At 37.1% G+C, this 15294-nt stretch overlaps 1 protein-coding gene across 1 annotated transcript; it reads right to left on the bottom strand.

Annotated features, from left to right (window-relative positions):
• Window positions 1-893: 893 nt before the first annotated feature.
• On the bottom strand, window positions 894-14758 carry LOC104891661 (probable disease resistance protein At4g27220). Its single transcript, XM_048642627.2, has 2 exons — window positions 14591-14758; window positions 894-4561 (listed from the first exon to the last, which is right to left on the bottom strand). The coding sequence occupies exon 2, from the start codon at window positions 4521-4523 to the stop codon at window positions 2481-2483; it is 2043 nt and encodes a 680-aa protein (XP_048498584.1). The 5' UTR covers window positions 4524-4561; window positions 14591-14758; the 3' UTR covers window positions 894-2480.
• Between the last annotated feature and the right edge of the window lie 536 nt (window positions 14759-15294).

The raw sequence follows: 15294 nt of genomic DNA, 5'->3' as shown, positions 1-15294 counted from the left end.
GGATGTTGTATTTTGGGGAGGGAGGGAGTTGGGGTGGAAGGGGCCGCAAATAAGTACATGCATCCAAGTGCATGTAGAGCATGATGCACCCTTTTATAAACTATGCACAATTTTATCATTTTTAAAGTCTAATTTTAAAAAATTATTGTTATTTGCTTTCTTAAATTTTGCAACTAAAAATTTCTTTTTCAAAATATAAATTTACACGTTCTTTAATTTTAAGTTGTGAATTTTTTTTTTTAAGTAGAAAAGTTGTTGAAAAAAAGTTCGTGTTCTTTTATGTAAATGGTATGTTCTTTTTGGGTGCACAAGGAGCATTGTGCACCCTAGTGCATAGTCCACAGTCCACGCTTTGGGAAGGGGCTTCATTCCCAAATCTGGTATTGACCAATGAAATTGGTGCTAGTTTTAGAGGATGTACTTCTCATGTAGGTAGCTAAATTAATTTGGTTGAATTGGACTAATCTACCTCCCACCCAAATGTCATCAACAATATTTGTGTCTTTTCCGGAACCAATTTTCCTTGCTATGTTTTCTTGTTGTTTGACACCTACTGTTTAAAATAAATTAAGTACAAATCTCAATTTGTTGGTTCGCTGGTATGATAATCAAACGAAGACTACCAAGAGAATAATATAAGGACATAATGAAATAAGCCAAACAAAGTTAGATTTAAGTATGGAAATAATATAACATAATGTTGGTTAACCTTTTTATGTGTTGGATTCTAATCAAAGCTTAGATAGTGTACACGCTAGTACATAGAGCATGGTGTGCAAATGTACATGATTAACAAGTCAAATGTACATGGATAACAAATCAAATGAACTTATGTACATGCATAACAAGTTAAGTGTACATGATTAACAAGCATTGGTATTGGTCTGTGTATACATAATTTAGTCTTTCATGTTCACAGTGATCATGGTTCTCATCCTACGGACGTGTGTACGTACTAATTTGGGGATTGCGATTCAAAAAGAATTAACAAATAATATGTTAAATATAAATTTAAGTAAGATTGTGATCTCAAAGTACACGCAATCAATTTAGCTCTTGAACTTTATAAAATCACTAGTGGAAAAATGAAGAAGGGCTGCGCTGAAAAAGGCATGTAGGGCTGCGCTTTTTGACAGCAGCCCTTTCAGTAGCAGCCCTTCACTTTTTAAGCTTGAAGGGCTGCGCTTTTTAGGTAAAAGCGCAGCCATTCCTACCAAAAAAAAGAAATAAAAAAATTTTTTTTTGACATTTTTTTACTCATAATCTCACATTTTATGAAATTATACAGAAGAGAAGAGAAACGAAACGAAAATGAAAATACTAAACCCAAAACAAAAAAAAGAACGAAACGAAAATGAAAAAAAGGAACAAAAACTAATATACAGAAGAGAAGAAATTATAGATCTGAAAATATAAGAACATTAATCAATACAAAGATGAAAATGCAAGAACATTAAACAAAACGAAGATGAAAATACAAGAACATTAATCAAAACAAAGAGAAGTATACAAGAACATTAATCAAAACAAAGATTAAGAAATTATAGATCTGAAAATACAAGAACATTAATCAAAAACTACAACCAAACATTGACCTAATAATGTTTAAATATGTAAAACAAAACCCTAATACATAATTAAGGAAATAATAAAATTCGGAAATACTTAAAATGCCTATTTGGAGCCTTAAACGAACTCGGATGGCTTAAAAAGCCTATAGGTCACAACATAGCGGTGAGTTTGACTCGTTGGCCCGTTCCGCTTCCGAAAAGGTATCACAATAGGCAATCGGACTCCGTCACAACGATTAGTGCAAATCATTTTAGGCTTTTTGTCGCGTTTGTTGCGTTTCTGGGCGTTTTTGAGAGAGAAGGAGGAAAGGGAGGAGGGTCGTGAGAGAGGAGAGAGAAGGAGGAAAATGGATGAGGGACGTGAGAGAGGAGAGAGAAGGAGGGATAATATATCTGAAGCCCCGCTCAATATTTGAAAGCCCGCGATGTTTTTTTCAAATTTTTTAAAGAATGGCTGCGCTTTTCTTCAAAAGCGCAACCCTTCTGAAGTAAGAAGGGCTGCGCTTTTTCTAAAAGCGCAACCCTACTAAGTGAAGGGCTGCGCTTTTCTTCAAAAGCGCAACCCTTCTGTTATGTAGGGCTGCGCTTTTGCACAAAAGCGCAGCCCTTCACTAGTAGGGTTACGCTTTTATCAAAAGCACAACCCTTCCTTTTTTTTTTCCCCTAGTGAATAAAATCTATATTTCACTTAATTTATTACAATAGGTTGCCTTAATATACATAATTTTTCATTCGATTAACTTTGTAAAAAATTATATATGTACAAACAAATCAAAACTGAGTAAAAATTAAAATGCAAACTAAAACAATGATAAAGGAAGTTGCAATTCAGAAAAAGAATCCAACTCATATAAACAATATACTTGCAACCCAAAAATAAATTTTACGTGATGCAAGATTAAAAGCTACTTAGTCTTCATCATAAATTATATCTGATATTGGATTATTTGGTGGATTAAGACCTTCAACTCTTAAAAGTAATTGACTTAGAACCACTGAATCGAAGCCTGCCAGGGACTTACAGGCAGATAGGTCGAGGAACTTCAATTCCGAAAGTTCCACTAATTCCATAGGCAATTCATTGAGGACACTTCCTGCAAAGCTTAAAATTTCAAGGCTACTTAAACTTCCGATAATTGATAAGTTTCCTTTTAATTTCCATCTTCTAAGATATAGAGTTCGAAGATTTCGAAGAAGCTGAAGTGAAGATGGCAATGCTAATTCAAGAAGGTATGATGCTATTGCTGTCATATCCAAAACTCGAAGATTTGTCATCGCATCAAAGCAAGTGTCTCTGACATTTTGCAAAGGTACACGCTGAGCCAACAGTAACATTTTAAGTTTTGAACATTCTGTTGGGATTAGAAGATGTTGATTCATTGGACAAGCAAGTAGGGAGATTGCCATTGTATTCACTAATTTAGGGTCCATTATCCATTTATTCTGCGAGGGTATTGGAACAAGGAATACCTCTTCACCTTTGGAAGTAATCCATATTGCAGCATCACGGACCACATCATGCATTTTGAAGCGTTCCGACATACTATCTGGTTTTAATAATAAACTGCATGCTAATAGATGGCTTATAATTATTTTCACTTGCGTCTTTGCTGTCATGTAGGAGTCAATTGAAGTATCTTGATCAAACAAACCATATCCCAAGGCATATCTGGTTAGCATTTCTATACTGATCTCGTAGTCCTCTGGAAATAAAGAGCACATTAGGAAGCATTTTTTTGTGGATTCTGATCTCAAAAAGTCATAACTTAACTCGATCCGTTGATATACAGCAGTTTCAATATCTTGAATCTCCTCAAGTCTGGAACTTTGAAGTTTCTTCAGCGCGAATTCCCATTCTTCTTGACTCTTATCTCGGAGAGCACTTGCTACCACAATGAGTGCAAGTGGCAAACTGTTGCATTCTCGAGTTACTTCTTTTGCCACCACTTCAAGTTGGGAAGAAGGGTCACTTAACATAGTACCTGCATGTCTTTTAAATAGATCCCATGAATCTTCATCATTTAGTAGACTTAACTTAATAGGTTCTTTACAACCCATTAATGAGCACACGCGCTCAAGACGCGTGGTGAAAAGAACTTTACAACCCTTGTGATCATCACCATTTGGAATCCCAATAATTGTCAGATCAATTTTGTTCCAAACATCATCTAAAACAACTAAGATCTTCTCTTCAAGTTTCATCCGATTCTTAAGTTGTGTTGCTCTACCAAGTTCCGTCTCCCTAGAATACCTTAGGCACAATTGGTCACCAAGTTCGCCTTGAATCTTGTGAACATTTGGTGCTTGGGAAACCACCGACACAACCACCTTGCTGTATAATTGCATTTCCTGAGCTGCTGCAATAGCTTTTCTCACCAAAGATGTTTTTCCTACGCCTCCCATTCCATAAACTCCAATCATGCTTTGGTTTTCCCTTTTAAGTGCTCGCATGATGTCATCAAAAGCCCATTTAACCGATTCAAAAACAATATAACCATAACCGGAAAGAAGTTGTATTCCTGTAGCAGGCGTAAGGCGGGATATACGTGACAAATTTTTGCCCTGTTCATACATGTCGACAAGTTTTGCTCTCTTTCCTATTGCATTCTTGCGCTGTTTATGTGCCCATACCCATTTATTTGTGCAAACTGCAGTGCAACTACCAGATGTGTTTGTTTCTGAAAATGATTCCTGAAGCCATTGCTCAACCTCTATTGAAATGGTTGTAGTGTTGTTTAACCATTGGTTGACATCCTCTACTACTTCATCACCATCTAATCTAGCTTGTTGGCAGCGACTTTTTACTTTATTGTGCAACTCTTCTAATTGCTTGTACTCTTTGCTTGTCTCCTCAATTATGGATTGAGGATTAAAAACAATGTTCACACCATGCTTGATCGGATCCATGATATACTCAGCGGCTTTTGCAGCTACAACTATTAGTATTTCCATTGGACAAATCCACCTTGTATCTAGATTTACAAAGTATTCTGCAAGAGTTTGCCATCATTGTATTAAAATATAAATCATTTCAAAAGAAAGAGCCAGGTGTACGAGGACTTTTGAACATACTTCCTGTGTTTAGAAATAGTTGCACCATTTATATTTTATGCACTATTCACATCTTACACATAGATTGTCTTCGGTGATTTATATTTTACGAAAAACATAGTCTTGTGAGGTCTTGTTAGATTTGTCTCAATGTAAATTTTTTAATATAAACTTTTTATAATTTTTATTTTTATTGATAATTAAAGATATTAATGGTTGAAATCATACATCAACATACGTGAAAGTTAAAAAAGGTGCAACTGTTTCTAAACGAATGAAGTATATTGTATCCTCGATGGGCGTAAGAAATGTCTCGCACAATTCGAGGGGATATCTCAGTTATGGATCCTTGCTCTCTTTCTAGATTATACTTCATCCGTTTAGAAATAGTTGCACCATTTCATGTTTTCACGTTTGCCGATGTATGTTTTCAACCATTCATATCTTTGATTATCAATAAGTAAATATTATTAAAAGTTGATATTTAGAAAATATATGTTGAGACACATCTAACAAGATCCCACATGATCATATTTTTTCTACAATATAAATCACCAAAGACAATCAAAGTGTAACATGTGAATAGTACATACTATGCAAACGGTGCAACTATTTCTAAACGGAGGAAGTATATTGAAGATAATTTTTAAAAAAAAATCTAGATGTTGGAAGAATTTAAATATTGGATGACAAGGAAGATGTGAAAAAGAAAAAACGAGGTTCTAGCAAATGGCAAGAAATTATCTAAGAGACCACCAAACTCTGACAACTATATATAGGTGCATGGAGTAATTAGACGGGACCGTCCCAATCATTATGGAGGCCCTGTGCAACTAATAGAAAATGGACCCTTAATTAGTAATACCATTTTCTATCATTTTTGTTTTAAGTTGATGGTTGTCTTTGTTGTTGATAATTAATCATTTATTAAATATATTTGAACATTTTACTAAGCTTAAAACATTATTTCATCATCGAATCAGATCTTGGAGAATTTCTTTCTTCTACATTTATCTTATTTATGAAATTAGTATACCGTCATATATTCATATTAGTATTACTATCAAAGTATGATTGGTTTTTTTTTTTGGTGTTACAAATCGACTAAGGGCTATGATATAGATTTGATCCCATCAGTTCAAACTTATATACTAAAGTCTTATCCACTAAACCAAGTAATGTTTGGTGTTATAATTCTAAAGTAAAATATAAATAAATGAAAATTATAATGACCCAGGGAATAACCCGGGACTTTAAACTAGTTAAATTCTATTAGTATCGGGTAACTACCCCACTGGGTTAACTAAGTTTTATCCCCAAGTTAGATGACATCCACATTAAAGTATAATTAGTGGCTGCAAGGGATTGAGGTTCTCAAGAATAATTATTGAGGGTAGTTGCTATTTACTAGGTAGTGTTAGTGATTTATTTAATTCACATAAAAGTAAAAACAAAAAACAAAAAATTTAGGCGTTTTATTAATTGACTATTTAGTTCAACTGCATTAACTAAGGAAAATGTGTAAAACATAAATAACATAAATACGATAAGCATTTAACTTAGGGAAAGGAAAAATAATTTGGGCATTAATAGGTTTTAAACGCCTGCACTCATGCAATTTGAAGAAAACCATCAATCTCCAACACCATTATGCTACATCCACCCATTTCAATATATGTTGCAATAAATCGTATACATTAATTGTTTATGCCTAGAAATTGGTCAAAGGAGTGATGTGTTGCTGAGAGTTTAAAATCCCGAATTAGAGCTAAATTCCGAGTCTTGTCACCGGAGGTCCTGCAAAACACTCAAACTGGCCCGGAGATTTTTTCGGGATTGCCCCCCCGACACTCAAGTCAGTTGAGATTGAGGTAGAGAGAGAAAGTGAGTAAATATAGAGCGAGATGCTCTGATTTTGGTCGGGTAGAACTGAAATTATGTTCATTGATGAGACTTGCTCCTTTTGTAGTGTTGGTGATTTCCCAGACAAAAAAACCTAATAGGGGACATCCCATCTTCTAAGAAAGTTATCGCCTTTTTAAGGTAAGAGTCTTTTCAGCTTGAAAAAGACTGATGGGCTCCTAGTAAGCTTCTTACTTTTTTACCTCATTATTGGTGGGATTTTTATAAAATATTATATGACCAGATCATAGGTCCAAACAATTAACCCCACACTAGATGAACGGTTTAGGGGCGACCTTTATATATAAGGCAGTCATCTAGCGGAATTACCGAGCAACACTTGGATGCAGTTACTTAGCTAATCCCGAGATTGAGGGATCGTGGCGTGGTCCCACCTTATTCTCGAGGGGTGGTCAGCCGCGAGGACTTGATGACCCCGATATGGGGCGACTTGGGGTAGCCCTGGGTTTCTCGAGTGCTATTTGGTTATGAGAACTTTCATCATCCCTTAGCATTCCCGTTGTCCCAAGTTACAGAGCCTGATGTCCGACTATCCTCGAGATGGGGGACCTTGGGGGTAATTCCTTTGCTTCCAGAGTTATATTCGGGCTTGTGCTTGTAACTAGGGATGGCGATTGGGCGGGGTGGGTGCGGAGGATGGTACCCCCACACCCGCATTAAATTATCATCCCCATCCCCGCCCACCACCCATTGCGGGGAAAGATTCCATCCCCATCCCTGCCCCAACACCCATTGCGGGGGGGGGGGGGGAAATTCTAGACCTACCCCCGTCCCACCCCCGCACCCGCATCGTACCCGCGTCATACCCACTTCATCCCCGCAAAAAATCCACCAAAAAAATTGTCATAAGCCCATTATAGTTGTCTACTTCACAAAATAACAATATAATATAGTAAAAGAAAAGTTAAAATACATTAACAAAGATAAATATTTTATTACATTTCAAAAGTGTCTTCAAATACGTTAGTAATATATGTATATAAATAGAATTTTAGTAATAAATATGTGGGGCGGGGGTGGGGCGGGCGGGGATGGGGTGGGTATAACATAAAATCCACACCCGCTCCACCACCCATTGCGGGTACAATTTTAATCCCCATCCCCGCCCCATCCCCACCAAGCCTAGACCCATCCCCGCCCCAATTGGGCGGGTCTCCTACTTGACCCGCCCCACTGCCATCCCTACTTGTAACCGATCCCGAGATGCAGAGCCGCAGGTCCCGAGTGTAAGTAACTTGGTTTTCCCGATTGATATTCAAATTTTCTAGAATTGGGATTTTTAAGGGAAATACTTGACCGACTTCGCCAAGTAACAATCCCTTTGAAAGGACCCGTGATTTTACCAAATCAGGAGGCTAATGAGCCGACTGAAATCTCGAGTTGTTTAGAGATGAAAAGCACTTAGTCATTTTTTGCTAAGTTATTAGCCTCCCGGGCAAGGCCGAGAGGATCATGTACCAACTCGAGGGGCTAAGGAGCCACCTAAGTCCCCCAACTTGGGTATATGGGAGGTACTTAGCCAATTTTTGCTAAGTAATGAGCCCCCTCACAAGGCCGAGAAGGTCATGTACCGACTCGAGGGGATAATGAGCCACCCATGACCCCGAGTTGGGTATACGAGAGGTACTTAGCCAATTTTTGCTAAGTGGTGATCCCCCTCATGACGTTGAGAGGGTCATATTGTACCAATTTGGGGGGCTAATGAGCTACCTATGATCCCAATTTGGGTATACGAGAGATACTTAATCAATTTTTATTTGCTAAGTGGTGAGGTCGAGAGGGTCATGCATGTACTAGCTCGAGGGGCTAATGAGCCACCTATGATCCCGTCTTGGGCATATGAGAGGTACTTATTAGCCAATTTTTGCTAAGTGGTGAGCCCCCTGACAAGGTTGAGAGGATCATGTACCAACTCGGGAGGCTATTGAGCCACCTATGATCCCGAGTTGGGTATATGGGAGATACTTAGCCAATTTTTTTAAGTGGTGTGCCCCCTGGTTAGGCCGAGAGGGTCATGTACTAACTTGGGAAGCTAATGAGCCACCTATGATCCGGTCTTAGGCATATGAGAGGTACTTAGCCAATTTTTGCTAAGTATATGATGATCCCCCCGACAAGACCAAGGGAGTCATGTACCAACTTGGGGGGCTAATGAGCCACATGTGATCCCGAGTTGGGTATATGAGATATAGTCATTCAATTTTTGCTATGTGGTGAGTCCCTGGTGAGGCCGAGAGGGTTATGTACCAACTCGGAGGTTAATGAGCCACCTATAATCCCTTATTGGGCATATGAGAGGTACTTAGCCAATTTTTGCTAAGTGATGAAGCCCATGGCAAGGCCGAGAGCGTCATATACCAACTCGGGGGCTAATGAGCCATATGTGATCCCGAGTTAAATGTTTACCGAAGTTAAGCTGGGCCAAATCAAACCTTGCCTTTTTCATCTGACTTTGACGGTTGACGTTGACTATCTCTTATATAAGATTGGGTCTCATCATTTGGGCTATCCTCATAATGGGCCTGCTAGTTGTTTTTATTGGAGATTGGGCCTTAGGACTATTTGTTGATATTATTTTTAGGCCCACGAAGTGTGGTGCAGAAGTTGTCGTGGGTCGAAATTTTGGAGGAGTCTATATAAAGGGAGAAATCCTTCGTATCCATACTTCTCCAATCATTTGTAATTTGTCTTTTTGAGACTTTCTCTCTAGAATTCGCTCGCTAGAACTTTTATCTGCAAGATGTTGATATTTTCATCGGCACTCGAGTCTCCAAACGAGGTTCTAGCCCCGAGTTCGCATTTACCCCCTAGAAGGTACGCTTTTCTTCGATCTTTGACTTTTGAATTTTTCAGTACTACATAATCAACAATTTGCTTCTGCCTACTTGTGTCGCATGCAAGTGGTCAGGAGCAGGTCGCATGGTCATAGGCATCCGATGCACATGATATGAGGATTTACATTGAACGTGCCTACGATATGATGCAAATCCTTGAATCAGGCTATCTACATCGGACTTGAATGCTCATCCGACACAGATGAGTATAGCAATTAGTTTTTGTATCCGGGGATTTGCATCGAACATTAGCATCGTGTGACGCAAACGAATTTCATGCCCTCTTATTAGGATTCAATTTGCGTCGGACTATAGGAACTAATCCGATGCAAATTAAACCAGGCCCGCCTCACTTTTTTACTTTAAATCCTGCAACAGTCCTCCTCATTCTTCATTCACTTACCGTCACTTCCTCACACCACCATCTCTCTCTTTTTTCCTCTTTGATCCGCGACATATCTAACTACAAACGACGACCGCTGGTGAGAGTGAGACCATCAACCATGCATAACTAAGTCAAAACTGTTGAACGACGATCAGACCGAAACTGAAAACGATGACATTCAGTGTTTGTCACTGAAACTAAGGCGAAGGGCGATTAGAAAGAAAGAGATGACAATGAGTCAAGAGTACTAACAAAATTTCACAGAAAGATAAAAAATGGAGATGAGAAGTAATAAGAACAATTTTTTTTTGGAGAAAATTATGAAGAAGTTGAGATTTGGGGGAGTAAAGTTTGGAAGTATTTTTTTCCTAAAATTAACGAAGTGTTGGAGATACTTTAAAAAAAATCTACATATTGAAAAAATTAAAATATTGGATGAGAAGGAAGATGTGGAAAAGATAAAAAGAAGAAGGTCCTAGAAAATGGCAAGAAAATATATGAGGAAAGCATCGACCTATGACAACTATAAATGGTGCATGGAGCAATTAGATTGTGATGTAGGAAAACAAATTAAAGAGTGGTATACCAAGGGATGAAGAACAAGGATTTTCACCATATAGGTTGAGACAAAGTGGTAGACCTACATGTTTGTCCCAGTTGCTTACGTGACCAACCAATATTTATGGAAAAGAATAAATCAAAATGAGCGGTCATTTCACTTTCACGCTAAACTAAACCCTAACTCTTTCTTTTCTTTCTCTTTCTCCTTCTCGAATCTGGCCACATCCCACGATCCACCACGCGTCCACGCCGTCACGCGTTACTTCATCGTCGACAGTTGGCGATCGACGGTCATTCTTCAATCTATGTGCTCGCCACTCTTCAATCCTTCGTTCAACCACTCGTGACTCATTGTCGTGCTTTAGATCTTCGTCGTTAGTCATCAATCGTCGCTGCTATTCGTCTTCAGTTCTCCATTTCTTCTTCGTCGGCAGGCTGGTAGGCGGCAACGGCGCAGGCACAGCGCGCATGGCTCGTCTACTCACTCCGGGCCTCCGGCAACTTTCATCGTTAGTTCTTCAGATTTCGGGTATTCTTCTTAACCTTCTTGGCTTCTTTAGTTCTTCATTTGTTGTTGAAAATTGATTTTTTCATTTGTGGCTGAAAATTAGGTATTTAGGTTACTAAAGATTGTGTAGTTTTGTCATTTGGATTTCATTTGTCGCTGAAAATTGAATCATGATTTGATTTTATCATTTGGATTTCTTTTGTTGCTGAAAATTTGTCATTTGTAATGTATTTATTGCTGAAAATTGAAATCATGATCGTGTTGAGATTTAGGAATTAGGTTAGGATGTCAAATTGGCAAATGATTGTGTTATGAGTTTATGATTTAGGAATTAGGTTACCAAGGTTATGAATTTGTGAAAAATTAATAGTAGAATGATTGTGTTGTGATTTAAAAATTAGGTTAGGGTGGCAAATTATTATTTAGAAATCATTATTTTGAATGATCCATCATGTATGATGTGCTTGGTTGTATTATGATGGTCTTTTCAATCGACTTGTTTAATCTCATCCAACTTATTATTTTAATTTTCATAATGAAAAGGAAAAATACGAGTGATATTTCAAGTTTTTTTTGTTAAAAGAGCCCCCCACTCAAAGTCCACCTCCTCCTCCTCCTCCTCCAAATCTGACACCACTTCAAGAAAATGAACAAAATCTTTCTTCTCCATCTCGATTTAGATGAACAAGATCCTCCTCGTCAACAAAGCGAATAACATTCTTCTCCATCACACAATTCCAAAACCTATCTTGTTGGTGAAAGATTAAGTGAATTTGATATCGCTAATCTTCCTCAAGACCATGGGAAGAGGAGAAAGATGAGTGATTTTCATCCTGATGATAAAAGTTTGGTAAGAAGAACATATCTTGATAGAAAACCTTGCCAGCCTAAAAATTTTGTGTTTCCTCAAACAATTATCGGGACGAGAAACCGTCGATTTAATGTAGATTGGTTTGACACTTGGCCTTGGCTAGAGTATAGTGTTGAAAAGGATGCTACATTTTATTTCGCTTGTTATTTATTCAATGATGATAACACGATTGGAAGTGATGCTTTTGTTAGCAATGGTTTTAAGTATTGGATTATATTAGGTATAATAAAAAAGCATGTTGTAGTCATAAGAGTGCTCATAATAATGTTATGATTGCTATGGAACTTTTCAAGAACCAAAAGAGTAGCATTACTACTGATTTTTCAAAACAAAGAAAAGAAAGCATGAGTGCCTATCAATTGCGCCTAGAAACTTCTGTTGAAACTATTAGGTGGCTTTTACTCCAAGGGTTGCCTTTTCGTGGTCATGATGAAGAAGAGAGTTCATCGAGTAGAGGTAATTTTATTTCATTACTTACTCTTGTTTCACAACATGATCATGCGTATCCCAAAGTAGTTTCCAAAGTGGCACTTGGCAATTTTCAACTCACTTCTCCAATTGTCGAAAAAGACATTATCAATAATGCTTGTGCAAAAGAGACAACTAAAGTAGTGGTGTTTTTTGCTATTCTTGCTGATGAGTCTGTCGATGTTTCCGATAAGGAACAAATGGCTCTTTGCTTGAGATATGTTAATAAAAAAAAAGGATAATTATGTGACTATGTGAGTGTTTTCTTGGTGTTGTGCACATTTCGTTACTACTTCTTTGACTCTTAAAGGTGCTATTGAATAATTACTCATGGAGTACCCTTTGACATTCTCACAAGTTCGAGGGCAAGGTTATGACGAGGCAAGCAATATGCAAAGGTTCAATCAATGGCCTCTAAACTTTGATATTAGAGGAATGTCCTCAAGCATACTTTGTGCATTGTTTTGCACATCAACTTTAGTTGACACAAGTTGACCTTGTTAAAAAGAATTCAGATTGCGATTGGCTTTTTGTTGATGTACTTGCACCTCTCTTGAATTTTATGAGCGGTTCACCAAAAAGGAAATAATTTCTTCGATAGAAACAAGCTCAACGAGTTGTAAAAGCATTATCGTTACGTGAACTTGAATCAAGAACAGGTTTAAATCAAGAACGTGGCTTAGGTAGACCTTGTGACACTCGTTGGAGGTCTCACTTTAAAATAATTTTGAATGTGCTTAATTTGTATCCTTCAATTCTTGAGTCTCTGATAAAATTGGTGAAGTTTGAGATGTAATTAATTCAAATAAAGCACAAGCTCTTACACACTTGTTGATGTCATTTGATTTTGTGTTTGTGGCACACTTGATGGTTTCTATATAATCTTGAATCAAAAGACATTGTAAATGCTATGGCCATGGTTGATGTAACCAAGATCAATAATCTACAAAAGACGAGAGATGAAGGATGAGATTCTCATATGGAGAAAGTTGCTTCTTTTATGTCTAAATATGACATCGGGATTCCAAACATGGAGGAGAGATATATCATGTTCCTGGAAAAAGGATGTTTAGAGGTAAGAGCCCACAAGTTACATATCTTCATCATTTTCAAGTTGAAGTTTTCTTAAGTGTCATTGACCTTCAATTGCATGAACTCGAGAATCGATTTTTGGAGATAAGTAAGGAACTACTTGTGTGTATGTCTTGTTTTAATCCTACTAATCGATTTTCTTCCTTTCACAAAAGAAAATTATTTCAACTTGCCAAGTTATATCCCAATGAGTTTCCAAGTACCGAAATGTTATTTTTTGATTGGTCACTTGAAAATTTCATTGTTGATGTTAGAGGAGATGAGAGATTTTGGAATTTAAAGAGTCCTCACAAGCTTTCAATGAAACTTATTGAGACGGAGAAGTCCGAAACTCATGATCGTGTCTACTTGCTTTTGGAATTGGTGTTGGTTCTTCCCATTGTAAGTGCAAGTGTAGAGAGAGTATTTTCTGGAATGACGCAAGTAAAAGATAAATTGCATAAATAGCATGGGAAATCAAATTTTGAATAATTGCTTGATTACTTATTTTGAGAAAGATTTGTTTTTGAATATTTGCAAGGATGATATTATATATCGATATCAAAATATAAAAACTCGTTGAGAACAATTGTAATATTTTCTAAGTAGCTATTTGGTGTTTTAATATGAATATTTTGCTTTTGGAAACTTCATGAACTTTTTTTAATGTATTGTGTCATTGGTTGTATTACAGACTTGCGTTAGTGTGACCAACCATTTTCAAATTCTTAAATCTGCCACTATTGAGACATGAGCTCAAACTAAATACACCCCCACATATAATTAATAAAGGTGGGCCATGAGCTTACCAGAAATAAAAGTATGAGATCGTTGTGAGACATGAGCTCACACCAAAAAATTTACCAATTGAACACTATCAATAATAGTTCATTCGTTTCTATTTAATCTACATACTTGTATGTTATCACTGTTCACATACTGATTTAACATGAGAAAAAATATAGAGACGATGTAAGATCTTGTAAAATTCGACTTGAAATATATTTTTCCAATTATATGTGTCTAAATGATCAAAAATTTCAAAGTAATGCGTTTATTAACAAAAAAAAGTTGGATAAAACTTGGCCATAGATAGTAAGATCTAAAAATAAACATTTAAAAAGATAAAGAAAATTGGTCCATACTTTTTTTTAAAGAAAAAAAAAAACCCGAAGATTTTTCAATTTAAATCGAATTTTGAACAACCCTACTGTTCATTAAGAACGAACAGTTGGAAATGAATGCGAATGCCCATTATGGATATGTACAACTAGACAAATTCTCAAATGTCAGCAGATAACTAGAAGTCTAGAACTCACTGGACACAAGAAAGTCTGTATGCCTTACCTTAATCTCGAAGAAATATGGGGGGAAATGAAAATCAACAGCAGCCCAACAACCCATGAACTTCAACGCCTAGGAGAAACTTTTCACGAACACTATCAATAAGTTAATATTGCTCTGATTTCCAAGAGGAAGCGAAACTTCGAGGTCAGGACTCAGGTCCCGGAAGAAACAGAGAAGGGGAAGGAGGGTGGAGGTTGGGGTGATAATTACATTGGCCTCAATAATGCAGAAAGTGAGGACAAACAAGCTTGGCTGTACCTTGATGTGAAGAGTTGTTAACTTCTATTCGTTAATTTAATACGAGTGCTAATTTGTTTTGATTATTCAGTACTCAGTACTCACCCATCAAGTTGAGGTGTTTGGCTAATTAAACTGAGCGTGTACATGTAAGCACTAATAATTGAATCATACAGTTGACTTTAGGATACGGCCGGTGATTATACCAACAAGCAGCTTGTGATGAATTTGGCAGGAACGTGCAATTTTAAAACAACTAATCAATAATGTAGCAAGTGATGACGAAGAAGCTTAGCTCTACCTTGATGTGAAGAGTTGTTGACTTCCATCCGTTAATATAATACGAGTGCTAATTTGTTTTGATTACTCAGTACTCACCCATGCAAGTTGAGACGATGTTTGGTTAATAAAACTGAGCGTATATGTACGAACTAATTGAATCATACAATTGACTTTGGCGTACGGTG

Source organism: Beta vulgaris, chromosome 4 (assembly GCF_026745355.1).
Source record: "Beta vulgaris subsp. vulgaris cultivar EL10 chromosome 4, EL10.2, whole genome shotgun sequence".
NCBI lineage: Eukaryota > Viridiplantae > Streptophyta > Magnoliopsida > Caryophyllales > Amaranthaceae > Beta > Beta vulgaris.
The sequence above is the reverse complement of the archived record's forward strand: the minus strand, read 5'-3'. Positions and strand labels throughout refer to the sequence as shown.